We start from the raw sequence: 18,583 nt of genomic DNA, 5'->3' as shown, positions 1-18,583 counted from the left end.
CATCAGGATTTATGGGAAGTGTTCCCGGTTCCAGCTGACCTAATCTATGCAGCCTAATATTGAATTATAGAAGTCTATAATGTATTATGTGTATGCTAGGTCAAAGAGATGTGTCTTTAATCTAGCTTTGAACTGACAGAGTGTGTCTGCTTCCCGGACAATGTTAGGAAGACTGTTCCAAAGTTTTGGTGCTAAATTGGAAAAGGATCTACCACCAGCAGTCGATTTTGATATTCTAGGTATTATCAACTGGCCGGAATTTTGAGATTGCAATAGACGTGAAGGACTATAATGCGTTAAGAGCTCGCTCAAGTACTGTGGAGCTAAACCATTTAGTGCTTTGTAAGTAATCAGCAATATTTTAAAATTTATGCGATGTTTAATAGGGAGCCAAAGCAGTTTTGACAGAACTGGGCTAATATGGTCATACTTCCTGGTTCTGGTAAGAACTCGAGCTGCTGCGTTTTGAACTAGCTGTAGTTTGTTTATTAAGCGTTCAGGGCAACCACCCAGTAGAGCATTACAATAATCTAGCCTTGAGGTCATGAACGCATGAACTAATTGTTCCGCATTTGTCAATGAGAGCATATGGCGTAATTTATATATATTTTTAAGATGGAAAAATGCGGTTTTACAGATACTAGACACGTGACTTTCAAATGAAAGATTGGTATCAAAGAGCACACCCAGGTTCCTAACAGACGGCGAAGACTTAACAGAGCAGTGTTGTAAAGTTTTCTTTCATCCACGCAAGACCAGGAGACGTTGGGATAAGCAGAAGTGATTTATTTGGATCTTCGCTGTGTGTCGTCTGTAGTGTTCTTCAAAGTCTAACTAACGTAACTTTACATGGTTTCTTTATAGGCATTTCAGTGGGCTGTCCTTAAAGGTGCTGACTTTACACACAGACTTAGGGCTGACCACTACATCTAATCATCTAAAGACAATAGAGGCAATTACCCCCAACTGAGATAATGGTACCCCCCAAATTGTATAAACAACACATGGTCACGAGAACTAAGACTAGGTAAACATTCACACACAGTTCAACTCTTAGTTGGAAGATCAAAGACTAACAAAACCCCTGACTATTACAATGTTTAGACAGCTGACTTACAGCTGACTTCTAATCAGTAAATTGATGCCATCATGTTCACCTTGAATGCCCAATACAGTGTAGTTCACCTTAGTGTTTCATGTGATATTATAAAGCATGTAGGATCAGCAGATCTTAAACATATTCTTAAATTTGTAATCCCACAGCAGCCATCAAGTGTTAGACAGTATTCTAGGTTATTACGTGAGGAAGTTTTTTGTCCAATAATTAGAATCTCTGTTTTTTCAGAATTTAGAAGTAGGAAATTTCGAGTCATCCAATTTTTTATATCAGCTATGCATTCCGTTAATTTTGTGAATTGGTAAGTTTCATTAGGTTTTGAAGAAATATAGAGCTGAGTATCGTCGGCATAACAGTGGAAGCTAATTCCATGTTTCCTAATGATATCTCCTAATGGTAGAATGTACAGAGTGAACAGCAGCGGTCCTAGTACTGAGCCTTGTGGTCATACGCCATACTGAACTTGTGATCGATGAGACATCTCTTCATTTACTGCTACAAACTGATAACGGTCAGATAAGTATGATTTAAACAATGCTAGTGCAATTCCACTAATGCCAACATACGAATGAATCAAATTTTTCCTCAGGGAGACTTAAATGCACTGCCTGATGCAATACTGTGGTAGACGGTTGCATAGTTATAATTTTGTCCCTGATATTATCAATCTTATAAGTGAAGAAGTTCATAAAGTCATTACTGCTGTGTTGCTTGGAAACTTCGGTGCTTGAAGCTTTCTTTTTCGTTAGTTTAGCCACTGTTTCAAATAAATACCTAGGATTATGTTTATTTTCTTCTAATAGGATTGTAAAATAAGCAGATCTAGCAGCTTTTAAAGCCTCTCTGTAAGTAATTGAGCTCTCATTCCATGAAATGCGAAAAACCTCTAGTTTTGTTTTCTTTCCATTTTTCTGACTGCTCTCTTAACCCTCTGGGGTCTGAGCTATTTTCTGGGCCCTGGAGGTGTTCTGACATGCTCTGACATTTGTGCTTATTTCTGTTACTTGTGACATTTTCATGGCTAAAGTCTAATTACACTGTATTCAGCACAAACTCTGCTACAATAATATATCAGCAGCATGTGTGTAAAAGTTTGTTGTTTTGAGATAATGACATTTATGCGTGGTTTGTGAAAATACAAAAAAAAAAATCTCACTGAAATAAGGTCATGAAACCCATACTGATTATTTCTTCACAAGACTTTTGAAAATTGTATGACGTAGCCTAGAATATTTGCTCTAAAACTATGTGAAAATCACCCTGACTGCTCATTCAGATAAGACAATATATTGATTTAAAAATTTTACGACGTGTTTTGTGTGAAAAAGCTCATTAATATGTACACTTTTCACACCTGAGAAAGACAAAGACCCTCCCCTAACGGCCCTATTAGGAGCTATCAGGCCCTATCATTCTGAGCAACTTTGCACAAAGAATGAGGAGATTTAAAAAAGAATGGCTTTTAGATTTTTGGGATTTATTTACAACACAACATAATCCAAAGATACACAACAAATGACAAAAAAGCACTCATTGAAAACAATTATCCAAAGACAGAGACCTTTGTGCCATTCCTAAAAACATTTTACATACCTTTCATTTCCAAGGTGTTTGATTTTCACTTTACCATGTTCATGTACAGAGACTCATGTGAATGTTTAAGTCAGCAGGAGTGGCATCTGGGCCCTGAAAGAAAAAAAAAGTGAGAGAAAGGCCTGCACTATTTTGGGAATAAATTTTAGATTTTTCTGGTTAAAATTGCTTTTTAAAATTCACAGAATACACACACACACACACATAAATGTTTCCAACAATATATAATATAATGAACACCAGGTTTGTTGTGCCTTGTAGGCATAGGCTATGCGCAGTGCTGCATAAAGTAAAATAATAATAACATTAACCTATAGCAGCCTGTAAATCTTCCAAAATATTTCAGTAACAACTAAGCTAGAGAAAAATATATTGATTATCATGTTACTTCAAATATGATACATTCAAACGCGATCGCGCTCAAATATAAAACATTATGGTTACCATATACATATATCTACATTTGAGCAGATATCCACAAACACAGTAACAGTAAACACGGGTCTAAATATTATAATATTCACCATATATCTAGCAACAGTTCAACTGCAATGTGAAATTTATGCAACAATAACAAACTAATATGTGAGAATTTCTTACCTTACATCTTTCTTGTCTTCAAATCGCGTTCTTCTTCTTCTGAGGTAGCCTAAATCCAATGCAAGCTCACGGCGTGTCTTTCAAACTCGACGAAAAGCAGAGACTTGTGAAGTGTTTTGGTGTTTTGTTTCTGAGGTAACGAGCGCGTTCGCGTTCCATGTGAAGATTTGCATGTGAATGTCTTTTGCGCGAGTGGGCGTGTTCAAATAAAAAATAATTAGGAAGCGTTTGAGAAGCTGGACATCTTGTTGGTTTTATACAAATTACTTAAACAGAGAATATTTGTTTTCAGTTTGAATCCGATCATTTAAAAGTACACACTTAAATGTTTATAAAGGTATATGGCTCATAAATGTGTGACAAGTATTCGCTGAGTTTTGTTTCAGTTTATAGACGTGCTCAAGAAAAAAAAGTTCACCGCGACGGAGAGGCAGAACGCGCACCCTGTTTATTTTCTTTATTTTACAAAAGCACAATGTTTTGATTTGATTGTAAGTGGACACATACAAAAGTAAAAATATCACAGATTCTTTTTTTATATTTCTTTTTTCTGTATGACCATAAATGACGGAGTAATTTAAGTTTATAGTGCTACAATGTGAAGAAAATCCAGCAAAACGCGCCGGCGCGTTTGCCGACCTCAGAGGGTTAAGGGCCTGAGTGTGCTCGTTGTACCACGGCGTTGGACTATTTTCTTTAATCTTCTTTAAGCGCAACGGAGCAACTGTGTCTAAAGTGCTGGAAAAGAGAGAGTTAAAAGTTTCTGTTGCAATATCTAGTTCTTCTAAGCTATCCGGGATGCTGAGGAGATGAAACTGATTAGGAAGATTATTGATAAAGCAATCTTTAGTGGCAGGAGTGATAGGTCTAATATATTTGAAACACGGAGTTGGCTTTGCAGCCTTGGCTAAGTGTAATTTACATGAGACTAGATAATGATCTGAGATGTCATCGCTCTGCTGCAGAATTTCAACGGCATCAACATCTATTCCATGTGATAATATTAGATCTAGAGTATGATTACGACAATGAGTAGGTCCTGACACGTGTTGTCTAACTCCAATTGAGTTTACAATGTCTTTAAATGCCAAACCCAATGCATCTTTTTCATTATCGATGTGTATATTAAAATCACCAACAATTAGTATTTTATCTGCAGTCAATACTAATTCTGATAGAAAGTCCGCAAATTCTTTGATAAAGTCTGTATGGTGCCCTGGTGGCCTGTATACTGTAGCCAGCACAAATCTCAAACGTGATTTATCATTTATACTATATATTTTTACATTAAGCACCAACACTTCAAAAGAAGTATATTTAAAACTTGATTTCTTAGTGGTTTTCAAAATATTTCTATAAATTACAGCAACACCACCCCCTTTGCGTTTCAGTCGAGGCTCATGTTTATGAAATCATATCATTAACAATGAGTGCTTTTGAAGTAAGTGATCGAATATTCAGCAACCCAAGCTTTAGCATTTGCTCATCTGTATTATAGCTGTTTTTTATTTGTTGAACATCAATTAAATTTTTAACCTTAGATAGGTTTAAACGTTTTTTTGGATTTCCAAATTCGGGGAACAGACACAGTCTCTATATGATGATATCTAGGTGAAAAAGGCTCTATGTGATGGGATTTATCTGACCTTGGTGACGCGAGGCCCGTTAAGCCAGTCTGTCTGCTTCCTGACCTGAGCCCCAGATTGTCATGTTTGAGCTCTAAGACTATGTGCCATGTTACTAGAGAGAAGAGCAGCACCATCCCAGGAGGGATGAATACCATCTCTTTTCAACAGGTCAGGTTTGCCCCAAAAACTTTTCCAATTGTCTATGAATTCTATATTATTAAGCGGACAGCCAGCGATTCAGTGAACACAATCTACTATCTCATCACTCCTGCGAACAGGAAGGGGGCCAGAGCAAATTACAGTGCTTGACATCGTACTTGTGAGTTCACACACCTCTTTAATATTAATTTTGGTGATCTCCGACTGGCGGAGTCGAACATCATTAGTGCCGACGTGAATAATAATCTTAGAGAATTTACGATTAGCATTAGCCAGCACTTTTAAATTTGCTTTGATGTCAGGCGCTCTGGCTCCCAGCAAACATGTGACTATGGTGGCTGGTGTCTCTATTTTCACGTTCCGTGTGATCGAATCGCCAATTACTAGGGCACAATCAACAGAATTCTCAGTGGGTGTTTCACTGAGCGGGGCAAATCGATTTGTTATGGTAATCGGAATGGAAGAGTGGTTTTTGATCCGCGACTAGAGCGATCCCTCACTGTCACCCATTTGCCTGGCTGCTCAGGCACTAATTCAGATGGAACCGAGTCATGTAAAGAGTTCACTGGCGCATCCAAAATAGTATCTAAAGCTCTAGCACTCTTACTATCCTCAATTAAAGTTTGGATGCGTGTCTCTAGTTCTGAAATCTTCTCCATCAGCCTAACTGATTCCTTGCATTTATTACATATAAATCCTATATTGCCAACAGAGAAGGCTATGCTAAACATGTGACATGAAGTGCAGGTGACAATAACAGGACAAGACATTACTCACCGTGTTTGTTGAGTGATTCTTACTCACCTGAGCTTTTTATGAACTCAAAAGCGCGGGCGCGCAAGAGAAAAATAAATTAAAAGTGGCTAAGCGCACGGGTGGCGCGTTAATAGGCTAGCAAATTACTAGCGTGTTGTGCTAGTAGTAACGGAAGCTAACGTTAGCGATGTCAGGTTAATCTGAGATGTTGGGTAAGCTGTATTTAGTAGTAGTATAAACAACTAGAAATTGTAGTAAATGATGGTTCAAAACAAAGAAATGCGAGGCTAAGACGGAGCTTACAGCACCGAAACAAACACACTCACAGCAGGCAGCGAGGCAGACAGGAGCAATCGATCAGCGATCAGACAGGCTCAACGATCAGTCAGGTGTACTAGTAGAACCGTACTGGCCGAGCTGACTGGTTCTCGGACCTGGTGTCTCTCCTCGACGGCTCTCCCTTGGAGATTCCAGTCAGGAGGGACCTAAGGTCTCAAGTGGAAGGGGTGACCCTTCACCCCAGCCCAGAGATTTGGAACCTGTGGGTTTGGCCTCTGAGGGGGCCCAACTCATTGACTTTGGTCTCTCAACTGAGGTTGTGGAGACCATACTTCACTCCAGAGCTCCCTCCACGAGGAAACTGTATGTATTAAAGGGATACTTCAGGATTTAGCATTAAGCTTTGTATTAGTAGAAAACCTGTAGTATTTTCGAATTACCGTGCTTTCCACCCTCATATTCCCCTGAGATGAGATATTTATGTATTTTTTGTCTGGAAAAAATCCTCAGATGATGCAAAAATCGTCATTTTGCGTCATCAGAGGATTTTTTGGCCAGAGGCTAAAGACTACAGCCAGTAGTAGGGGCTGTCCCGCATGTTTTTTTGGAAGCTAAGCTAGCAGGCTCTTGTTCTGTGGAGAAAGCTGAGTAGTAGGAGAAAGCTGAGTAGTAGGGGTTACCATCCTCTTTTTCCCGGACATGTCCGTGTCACGGAATGGATGAATGTGAGACGAGGATTCAAATGCAGAGGAAATTTAATAGACAGGCAGACAAGGTACAAACTCAAAAAACTCAGAATTGCAAAACGGGAAGAAAACACCAGGAATGAGCAACCAGGACAAACGAACCAGCACAGGACTACAAACACAGGGAGGCTAAATAGGGGAACAAACAAAGGAGGGTAACGAGAAAGACAGGTGGGACAAATTAACCAATAATCAGATAACAAGATGGGCCGGTCTAGACAATAGACAGGAGAGCACATGGCGCAAGGAAATAACAAGACAGCCATGTGCTCACAACAGACCAAACAACACAAACACATGACAAACCGGGAGTGTCACAGCTCTGTCACAAACCAAGAGAAAACCCAGAACAAGGGTGACAGAACTGTGACACTACCCCCCCACAAAGGAACGCCACCTGGCGTTCCCAAGGAGGGATACCAAACAAGACAAGAACAAACATACAAGACCAAAGATCCGACAAAATAAACAGATCAAAACACATACACAGAAAGGGGAGGGAGGGTACGGGCTCCTGACTGAAAACCAGGGTGACTCAGACAGTCCATCGGGTGGCCAGGGTGGAGCAGACAGTCCATCGGGCGGCCAGGGCGGCGGAGACTGTCCCTCGGGCGGCCACGGCGGAGACGACCCCTCGGGCGGCCACGGTGGAGCAGACTGTCCATCTGGCGGCCAGGGCGGAGACTTTCCCTCGGGCGGCCAGGGCGGAGACTTTCCCTCGGGCGGCCAGGGCGGAGACTTTCCCTCGGGCGGCCAGGGCGGAGACTTTCCCTCGGGCGGCCAGGGCGGAGACTTTCCCTCGGGCGGCCAGGGCGGAGACTTTCCCTCGGGCGGCCAGGGCGGAGACGACCCCTCGGGCGGCCAGGGCGGAGAAGACCCCTCGGGCGGCCAGGGCGGAGACGACCCCTCGGGCGGCCAGGGCGGAGACGACCCCTCAGGGGGCCATGGTACAGGAACAGACACCACCGGCTCAGGAACAGACACCACCGGCTCAGGATAAGGAACAGACACCACCGGCTCAGGAACTGGAACAGACCCCACCGGCTCAGGAACTGGAACAGACCCCACCGGCTCAGGAACTGGAACAGACACCACCGGCTCAGGAACTGGAACAGACCCCACCAGCTCAGGAACTGGAACAGACCCCACCGGCTCAGGAACTGGAACAGACCCCACCGGCTCAGGAACTGGAACAGACCCCACGGCGCAGGAACTGGAACAGACCCCACCGGCTCAGGCTCAGGAACAGACACCGCCGGCTCAGGACAGACACCGCCGGCTCAGGACCAGACACCGCCGGCTCAGGAACTGGATCTCTGCGAGCAGCTCGGGCGGGGCCAGTAGAGCATGACGCCTGGGCGGCGCGGGCAGAGCAAGACGCCTGGGCAGTGCGGGCAGAGCAAGACGCCTGGGCGGTGCATCAGGGACGGCAGTCACCTCCGGGATGGTCTCCGTGTTAGGAGCCACCGGACTCGGGACCACCGGACTCGGGACCACCGGACTCGGGACCACCGGACTCGGGACCACCGGAACTGGGACCACCGGAACTGGGACCACCGGAACTGGGACCACCGGAACAGTTACAGAGGGAGCCTTTCTCCTCCTCCTGTGTCTTGGAGCCACCGGACTCGGGATTACCGGACTCGGGATCACAGGAACAGGGACCACCGGCCTTGGGATCACCGGAACTGGGACCACCGGAACAGTCACGGAGGGGTTCTTCCTTCCTCTCCTCCGTTTCGGGACCAGCGGTGAAGGCTTGCCCTTCTGCTGACCGCCATCTGCCATGGTCCTCTCCTCCTCAATAGTCCTTTGAGCGCACCTGGCGAAATATTCAAACAAGGAAATTGAAGATCCCTTATCCTCGCCAGAAAAAATTTCACTCCGCTGTATCCACATATTTGGCTGGTTCGTTCTGTCACGGAATGGATGAATGTGAGACGAGGATTCAAATGCAGAGGAAATTTAATAGACAGGCAGACAAGGTACAAACTCAAAAAACTCAGAATTGCAAAACGGGAAGGAAAGACCAGGAATGAGCAACCAGGACAAACGAACCAGCACAGGACTACAAACACAGGGAGGCTAAATAGGGGAACAAACAAAGGAGGGTAACGAGAAAGACAGGTGGGACAAATTAACCAATAATCAGATAACAAGATGGGCGGGGCTAGACAATAGACAGGAGAGCACATGGCGCAAGGAAATAACAAGACAGCCATGTGCTCACAACAGACCAAACAACACAAACAAATGACAAACCGGGAGTGTCACAGCTCTGTCACAAACCAAGAGAAAACCCAGAACAAGGGTGACAGAACTGTGACAGTCCGGCCGTCGAGATCGTCCAAAATGTCCGGGATTCGGCTTTTTGCTTTGTTTACATGCACACCTTTTGTTTCAGTCTAACTGAATTCATTCCGATTGGTGAATCTGAATGTAGTATTTACATGAACGCTACACAAGTGATCGGTTGATGTGCGTTTTAACATTACTAAGAAAATTCCCGCTCCTCCATGAGAGATACGAGACCGGTGCGTCTCACAGGTGCCGCTCATTAGTAATCAAGCCACCGGCCTCACGCTGTTCTCCCACGGCCCTCAGTCTCGTCCTGCTTGCCACAGTAAACATAATGAATTGGTCGTTTCCTCCGTGGTGCTTTTAGACCAGGACAGGAGTATGGCGGCTTAGAAGCCTTATTATATATGTAGATATCCCTGTATGTGGTATGCAGCAGGCTGGTCCTCTCCGCTCACGTTCGTAAGATTTTACTACTTCGACCTGGGCATGTCCCCAGGTTCTCAGGTGCTGTTGTCTTAGTTGTGCAGTATTCACACAGACAGGCTCTGGTTCGTATGGCGTTTTTGGTATTCTCGTTTCCAGAGCGTCATTGACGCATCGCGAGTTCCCTCGAAAGGGAACGTCTCAGGTTACGACTGTAACCCTGGTTCCCTGACATTTCTTTGCCATACTTCCTACATCCCTGTGACTTGCTTCGGCCCTTTTCGAAGCTAGCACAGTTCTATTCCGGATGTGCTTTATCCTTTCCTGGTCGTGACGTCACCTGCCCGTGACGCCCACTCTCGCCATTGGACTAGTTGACAAAAGTCCTTCAGACACAATCACGCAGGAGCGTTCCCAAAGTGTCATTGACACATCGTCTCGTTCCCTTCTCAGGGAACTAGGGTTACAGTCGTAACCTGAGACGTTTTTTGTCATTTTTGCAGATCTGTGTGGACAGGGATCATTTTGATTACATTGTCATCTGTACAGAGAAAAAAAAAATCTGTTTTTCAGTACATCGTTGTCGTGTAAACGTACCCTTAGTTAATTTATCCCTTACCCTTCTGTTGGGTCCCAATCACAGTAGTCCGGTACCTAAAGGGAAGGGTGGAGCTAGACTCAGTCCAAAGCATTGATTGGTTGACACGAGAATCGTCATTTGCGTATGCTTTTTCGGCTGTGTTTTTCCTTGCAGTCTGCAGCCTTTGCCCAAACAAAGCTTGTCTTCTTCTTGTGACAAACAGCCGCATGCCGAGAAACAAGAACAAGATCTGCTGTATGTCCTCCATTGACACTTTCTTCTTCGCACAAGAATGATTTCAAGTAAGGGTTACTATCAAGTAAGGGTCCTGTTGGCGGTGGAAACGAAAGCTAGATCAGGGTTTACCGTCCTGAATCGTACTGTACTGTACTGTTCAGTGGAAACAAGCAATGTGTCCTCATATAAGCAAGCCAGTGACGACAGTGGCAAGGAACCCAAACCCGAAAAAAATCGGCTATCATGTCGATGAGGCCTCCACAGGGGAGAGTCTAGTTGACACAATCTCTGCTGGCACTTCAGGGCTGCGTTGTGATAGTGTCTAGGCGCAGGTCCTTCATCTGACCTGGATACAGCCCGGATCCGGAAGACTACGATTATGTCGGGATAAACAGAGAGACTAATATTAGCGTAGATGCCATTCTTCTCATGATGAAATGAATACATCGGGTGTGATAGGGTGTGAATTTATGCAGCCTAACAATCATTTTACATTATTTGAAATATAGATTCCGAACATAAGAAAAAGTCAAGTCACCTTCATTTATATAGTGCTTTTGACAAAATGGATTGTTTCAAAGCAGCTTTACAGTGATAATAGGACCTCAAAATAATTACATAAGGCAAGTAAACAGTCAGCAATACAATATGAACAAAGATACTAATTACAATAAAAACGGAAAAATAAATACAATAGAACGAAAATACAAATTGAATAACTAGTGTTTTAAGTTTTAAGAAAGCCACCTGTGGAACCGTGTCTCTTTTGCTGCTTAATGCACAGATCCCACAGTTTTACAACACTTACTTATTTGGCTGATTTGGATGTTATGTTTGGGCTTTTAGGGAGGAACGAAAGTGCACCGCTGTGAAGGGAAAGAAAGGAAGGTACACTGGATGGAATGCGGCAGCGGCACAATAATCGTTTTACCTTGATAATATTGTTTTCATAATCTTTGAAAGTCAAAATCAAAAATCAGTTCTGATTAATCATACAACCCTAGGTGGCTTCTGTTTGTTTGTGGCACTCAGTGACTGTCTGTCTACAACTCATAGCTTTACTTTCCACTGATGACGTGTGATGTCTGCGCGAGCAGAGCACACGGAGGTATGGAAATACAGTACATATGTTGACAGGCAGGTAGGACATTGTGTCATTGCATTCGAACATTTTTTGGTCCTGAGACTTCCACAGAAGATATATGTACATGTTTTAATATTTAGACCACTTCTATTGATTGCTATCAGAATGTGAAGAGAATTTCAACCAGTATAAAGAAAAAGTGTTTATAAAACAATAACCTACCTTACCTTTGACTCAGCAGGTGTATGATGCCTAGTTATGATCTGTTCAAGATTTAAAGGAACACTCCACCGTTTTTTCATATTAAACTATGTTATTCCCTTAACTAAGACGAGTTGATACATACCTCTCTCGTCTCAGTGCGTGCACTCAATCGCTCTGGTGCGCGGCGACACTTTGATAGCACTTAGCTTAGCCCAGTTCATTCGTTAGGATCCAAACAGAGATGAAGCTAGAAGTGACCAAACACCTCCACGTTTTCCCTATTTAAATACAGTTACACGAGTAGTTACACGACCAAGTATGGTGACACAAAATAAAACGTGGCACTTTTCTAAGCGGGTAAAAAGGATAACTATAATGTATGGCGGATTAGCACTTGGGAGCACTTTGACTCGGCGCAGTAAAAAGTCACGTTGGTTCTAATGACAGAAGTGAGAGGGAGAGGGGGAGAGGATTTTTCAGGAGTGATGATATTACTGCGCCGAGTCGAAGTGCTCCCAAGTGCTATTCCGCCATACATTATAGTTATCCTTCCTTTTTACCTGACGAGAGAGGTATGTATCAACTCGTCTTAGTTAAGGGAATAACAGAGTTTAATATGAAAAAACGGTGGAGTGTTCCTTTAAAGGAGAACTCCGGTCAATTTTAACATTGAGCTCATTTTTTTGTAAATTTGGAGTGCTGTCAATACAGAGAACAACGAAAAAAATCAAGGAAAAAAAAGCGCACATACCTGTATTTTCTTCCTGTTTTCGGTCGAAGTCCATAGTAATCGATTGTCGAGTTCACGCGCGTGATCATAGGTAACTAAACCTATGCGTGTGAACTCGACAATCGATTACTATGGACTCCGACCGAAAACAGGATGTAAATACAGGTATGTGCGCTGGCTGAAATAACATAACATAACAACAATAAAATAACAACATTTTTATTAATATCTTTCACATCTACTCCAGTCAGATTCACCCGTGATCACTCTGAAGGAATCACTCACATGGCTGGGCACTTGTAATGACACATCAAGGATGTTAAGAGGCTAAAAGCAGGTTTAAAACTTGCCCCATTGAATTCAACAGGGTGCACATTTTAAAAAGAGGATAACACGGTGTAGGCAACACCGATTTTTGTCGTTGTTCTCTGTATTGACAGCACTCCAAATTTACAAAAAAATGAGCTCAATGTTAAAATTGACCGGAGTTCTCCTTTAAGTCATGTAGTTTGAATAAAAATATTTAATTACAAAAAATTCCAGCCTTTATTTTTTATATCACTATGGTGTCATATTCATATTGTTTCTGTGTCTCAGGTGGCAGTGGCCAAGTTCTCCACCAGAGTATCAGCTGTCTTTCATTTTGAGAATTTTGCAGTGAATCGAGACCCTGACCAACTAATGAAAGACGTGACCCAGGCACAAGGAGATACATACACACCTTCTGCAATAGGTTTTGTACTGTGAGTGTAGCCATAATTGTAATATACATGGGTTCTGCTATGATATGAAGCCAAACAGTTGCTGTTTATTGCTCTCTCATTCCCCCTTAGTGAAGAGATGTTTTCTGAGAAGGTGGGAATGCGAAGCAACTCTCAGAAGTTATTGCTGGTGATCACTGATGGAAAATCAAATGACCCCAAAGAGGAATTTAAGAATGTAATCCTGAAAGCCAATGAACGAGACATCACACGATTTGCCATTGGGGTAAACATGAATCATGAAATAAAGTTAAAGGAATATTCTAGGTTAAATAAAGCTTAAACTCTATTGTGCGGTTAGCACAGTTAGCACAGAACTCCTCTATTAGAGCTTATAAGTGCTTTTACACATACAGTCTTTTCCGGAAAATTTCAGTTTGGAGATCATTTGTGAACAAGACCTGAGTAGGAGTAAAATCTTTCCACGACAGGACCTTTTGAGAAATAACATTAAATCGGTTCTCTCAATTTTCCATGATGAGAAGTTTTAATATTACCAGTAAAAATTCAGTAAATTATCATTATGATGCTATGTGTAAACAAAGCACAGGATTACCAGTACGAGTACTTACAAAGTCTGGATGCACTGACAGTGTTTTTGTTTTCCACTGCAATGGTCACAAAAATACAATTATAAATACATTTTTGGAGAAATGCTTTATTTAAAAAAAAAAAAAAAAAAAAAAAAAAATATATATATATATATATATATATATATAATATATATTTATTTATATATATATATATATATTTATTAATTTTAAATGACCTTCTATTAATGCAATACAGCAGGGGTGCAAAATTCAGTCCCTACCCTGCTCCAACACACATGCATGTAGTTTTCAAATCCATTAGAACCACTGGTTTATATGGCTAGTTTTACATTAAGTGATAAAAAAAAAAGAAAACATAAGGAGTTAATCTCTGAAATCATTGTTTTTGTCTTGCTGATCACATGAACTCAGTGCTGATTAATTTTCCACAAATTATTTTAATGGAAGATATGGTGTATTTTCCGGAAAAGTCAATCAATCTGGCCATTTTACAGTAACTGCTATTGAAAAATATTTATTCAGTTTATTTATAAAGCACATTTAAAATCAACTTTGGTTGCCAAAGTGCTGTACATAAAATAGACAAAGTAAAATAAGAATGAGACAGGTAAAAATTATTAAAAGCATGACAGAAAAAATTAAAGATCATTATATTCCATAAATGCTGGGTATCTTATTTTTAATTTATAAAATATTTTTGTTTTTTAACAGGTTGGTAAGGAGTATTCTTATCCTGAGCTGGAGGTGATCGCTTCGTCTCCTCAGTTTGTGTTTGAGACCGAGAGTTTCAGTGCTCTCACCACGATACTAAACCAGCTAAGGGAAAAAATATTCTCCATTGAAGGTACTGGGCAACAGTAGAGAACTTACATCTAAATAAGTCTCAATAAAGGATATCCTAAATGCTTTCTCTCTTGTTGAGAATTAGGTATGACTGTATTTGTGCTGGAACAGGTGAATTTGTATCTGCACTGGTGTTTTGGCAAGAATGTCTCGGTTACATATGGTAACCCTCGTTCCCTGAGGGAGGGAACGGCGAAGTACGTCGTGACCGACTGATAGGAATCTCGCTAGAGAGGACAATCTACTTCGAGTGAAACTAAAACGAGCCAATGCATATTTGCGGGCAATCATTTGCATCAGTTGTTCAGCCACGCAGCGCGGGTATAAAATGAGCAGAAGGTGCGATTGAACTTCAGTTTTTTGCTGAGGAGCCGAGCCGGTGAGCTGGCTGCCCCAGCGGGTCGCAGCAGATGTGGCGAAGGAACGTATGTCTCTGTTCCCTCCCTCAGGGAATGAGGGTTACCATATGTAACCGCGGCGTTCCCTTATCGGTCGTACATTGACGTACGTCGTGACCGACTGATAGGAATCCCTACCAAAGCGCCACAGCTGCTGCACCCCATCCAGCGCCCTGAGCAAACCTCTACACCTTCTTGCCTGGAAGGACGATAGGAGAGGGCTTACATAGAGTGTATCTGTCACTGTTGTTCTGCGATAACCCAAGGAGACCACGCACCTAGAGCGCCGAGCAAGCGCTGGGTTGCCGTGAAAACCCGCACTGCAGCCCGCCAGCTCGACGGCACACGACACGCTGAGGAGCGAGAGACCCGTCAGGTTTTGCCCGGCTGAAGCTCTCGCTGATCTCCACGGTCTCCCAGAGTGTCGAGCAGACCTGCAGCTATGCTTTTACATACAAGCAGCGGCTGGCCAACAACAGAGGGGGACTCAAGCTTTCCGGAGAAAGAAGAGTTGACAGGCATGCCGACGTAGTGATGTCCCCTTGCGAAAACATGAACCACCCTCGAACACAGTCTCACATGTTTCCCAGGCATGTAAGATAGTGTTCGTGGCCGTCAGTGTGGACAGGAAACGACTGCAACCAGAAATACTGCTGCTCATAATCTACCCGCGCAGCGTGGCTGAACAGCTGATGCAAATGATTGCACGCCAATATGCATTGGCTCATTTTAGTTTCACTCGAAGTAGATTGGCCTCTCTTGCAAGATTCTTATCAGTCGGTCACGACATATGTGGAGAGTGACTGACCGATAAGGGAACACACAAGACTCAGATGAACCAGAGTTTCGAGTTTACTGTTGATTCAGTTTTGAGTGGTAACAGTGAGTGGTCTGAAAATAGCAGACAATACCAAATATATTAGAGATACAGTTAAATCAATAACATTCACATAGGCAGTAAACCTCGTTGAGAGGTGCACACATGACGTTAGATATGATGGACGGCATTATAATGTGTTAATACAGACAGAAACGGTGGATATAAGAAACTGCACATAACTCAGATATATACACAAATGTAAACAAATAACAATTTAAATCACCACCCAGAGATATTACTCCACAGCAAAAAAAAAAAAAAAAACAGTGTTAAATGAGCTCTCCTCAGAGTTTGTTTGAGTCCACCCTCTAGACTAGAGTGTTCAAATTAAGTCAAGTGAAGTCACCTTCATTTATATAGCGCTTCTAACAATATGGACTGTTTCAAAGCAGCTTTACAGTGATAATAGGAAATTAAAGTAACAGAGATTGTTTTGGCTTTACAGCAGCTCTAGAATAAAGTTATTGTCCAGCTAAAGTTAGTTTTGATCAATTCACTTCTGTTGCAAAGATCATTAGATATTAATTTAGGGGCCGCTTACACGACACCGTTCTAACAGAAAACCCTCAACGTGTTTCGGCCCGCTCATTCACACAACAGCAGTGCCTGGTGACTCAGGAACGCAAACCTCGAAAAAAAAAATCTTTTTTTATCTCTATAATATAGAATTTATAGACAATTGAAAAAGTTTTTGGGGCAAACCTGACCTGTTGAAAAGAGATGGTATTCATCCCTCCTGGGATGGTGCTGCTCTTCTCTCTAGTAATATGGCTCATAGTCTTAGAGCTCAAACATGACAATCTGGGGCTCAGGTCAGGAAGCAGACAGACTGGCTAAACCGACCATCTGCTAGCGGCCTCGGTGTCACCCTGGTCAGATAAATCCCATCACATAGAGCCTCTTTCACCTAGCTATCATCATATAGAGACTGTGTCTGTTCCCTGAATTTGGAAATCCAAAAAACGTTTAAACCCATCTAAGGTTAAAAATTTAATTGATGTTCAACAAATAAAAAACAGCTAGATGAGCAAATGCTAAAGCTTGGGTTGCTGAATATTCGATCGCTTACTTCAAAAGCACTCATTGTTAATGATATGATTTCAGATAATAACCTAGATGTGCTGTGTTTGACAGAAACCTGGCTAAAACCAAACGATTACATTACTTTAAATGAGTCCACCCCGCAAAATTACTGTTATAAACATGAGCCTCGTCTGAAACGCAAAGGGGGAGGAGTTGCTGTAATCTATAGTAATATTTTCAAAACCACTAAGAAATCAAGTTTTAAATATAATTCTTTTGAAGTGTTAGTACTTAATGTAAAAATATATTATATAGTATAAATGATAAATCACGTTTGAGATTTGTGCTGGCTACTGTATACAGGCCACCAGGGCACCATACAGATTTTATCAAAGAATTTGCAGACTTTCTATCAGAATTAATATTGACTGCAGATAAAGTACTAATTGTTGGTGATTTTAATATACACATCGATAATGAAAAAGATGCATTGGGATTGGCATTTAAAGACATTGTAAACTCAATTGGAGTTAGACAACACGTGTCAGGACCTACTCATCGTCGTAATCATACTCTAGATCTAATATTATCACATGGAATAGATGTTGATGCCGTTGAAATTCTGCAGCAGAGCGATGACATCTCAGATCATTATCTAGTCTCATGTAAACTTAATTTAGCCAAGGCTGCAAAGCCGACTCTGTGTTTCAAATATGTTAGACCTATCACTTCTGCCACTAAAGATTGCTTTATCAATAATCTTCCTGATCAGTTTCATCATCTCAGCATCCCAGATAGCTTAGAAGAACTCGATATTGCAACAGACACTTTTAACTCTCTCTTTTCCAGCACTTTAGACACAGTTGCTCCGTTGCGCTTAAAGAAGATTAAAGAAAATAGTCCAACGCCGTGGTACAACGAGCACACTCAGGCCCTTAAGAGAGCAGCCAGAAAAAATGGAGCGCAACTGGAAGAAAACAAAACTAGAGGTATTTCGCATTTCATGGAAAGAGAGCTCGATTGCTTACAGAGAGGCCTTAAAAGCTGCTAGATCTGCTTATTTTTCAAACCTATTAGAAGAAAATAAACATAATCCTAGGTATTTATTTGAAACGGTGGCTAAACTAACGAAAAAGAAAGCTTCAAGCACCGAAGTTTCCAAGCAACACAGCAGTAATGACTTTATGAACTTCTTCACTTATAAGATTGATAATATCAGGGAGAAAATTATAACTATGCAACCGTCTACTACAGTATCGCATCAGGCAGTGCATTGTAGTCTCCCGGAAGAAAAATTTGATTCGTTTGTTGCTATAGAAGAGGAAGAATTTACTAAACTCGTTAAATCATCTAAATCTACAACATGTATGTTAGACCCTATACCGACTAAGCTACTGAAAGAAATACTTCCAGAGGTCATAGATCCTCTTCTTAATATCATTAATTCACTTTTGTCTCTAGGATACGTACCAAAAACCTTTAAGCTGGCTATGATTAAACCGCTTGTTAAAAAAACGCAACTTGATCCTACAGAATTAGTCAATTACAGGCCGATCTCGAATCTACCTTTTCTGTCAAAGATATTAGAAAAAGCAGTATCTTCACAACTGTGTTCCTTTCTTGAAAGAAATTATATCTGCGAGGATTTTCAGTCAGGATTTAGACCGTACCATAGTACTGAGACGGC

At 41.8% G+C, this 18,583-nt stretch overlaps 1 protein-coding gene across 6 annotated transcripts in view; it reads left to right on the top strand.

Moving 5' to 3' along the window:
* LOC308691628 (integrin alpha-X-like) overlaps positions 1-18,583 on the top strand; it is a 334,173-nt gene that overhangs the window by 34,272 nt on the left and 281,318 nt on the right. For all 6 annotated transcript variants that reach the window (XM_081367037.1, XM_081367038.1, XM_081367036.1 and 3 more), the window contains exons 7-9: positions 13,035-13,180; positions 13,271-13,424; positions 14,464-14,596. In XM_081367037.1, coding sequence (XP_081223163.1) covers positions 13,035-13,180; positions 13,271-13,424; positions 14,464-14,596 — 433 coding nt within the window. The remainder of the gene's footprint in view (positions 1-13,034; positions 13,181-13,270; positions 13,425-14,463; positions 14,597-18,583) is intronic.

This window comes from Scardinius erythrophthalmus (genome assembly GCF_964197995.2).
Source record: "Scardinius erythrophthalmus genome assembly, chromosome: 5".
Taxonomy (NCBI): Eukaryota; Metazoa; Chordata; class Actinopteri; order Cypriniformes; family Leuciscidae; genus Scardinius; species Scardinius erythrophthalmus.
This window is presented reverse-complemented; position numbering and strand designations above follow the sequence as displayed.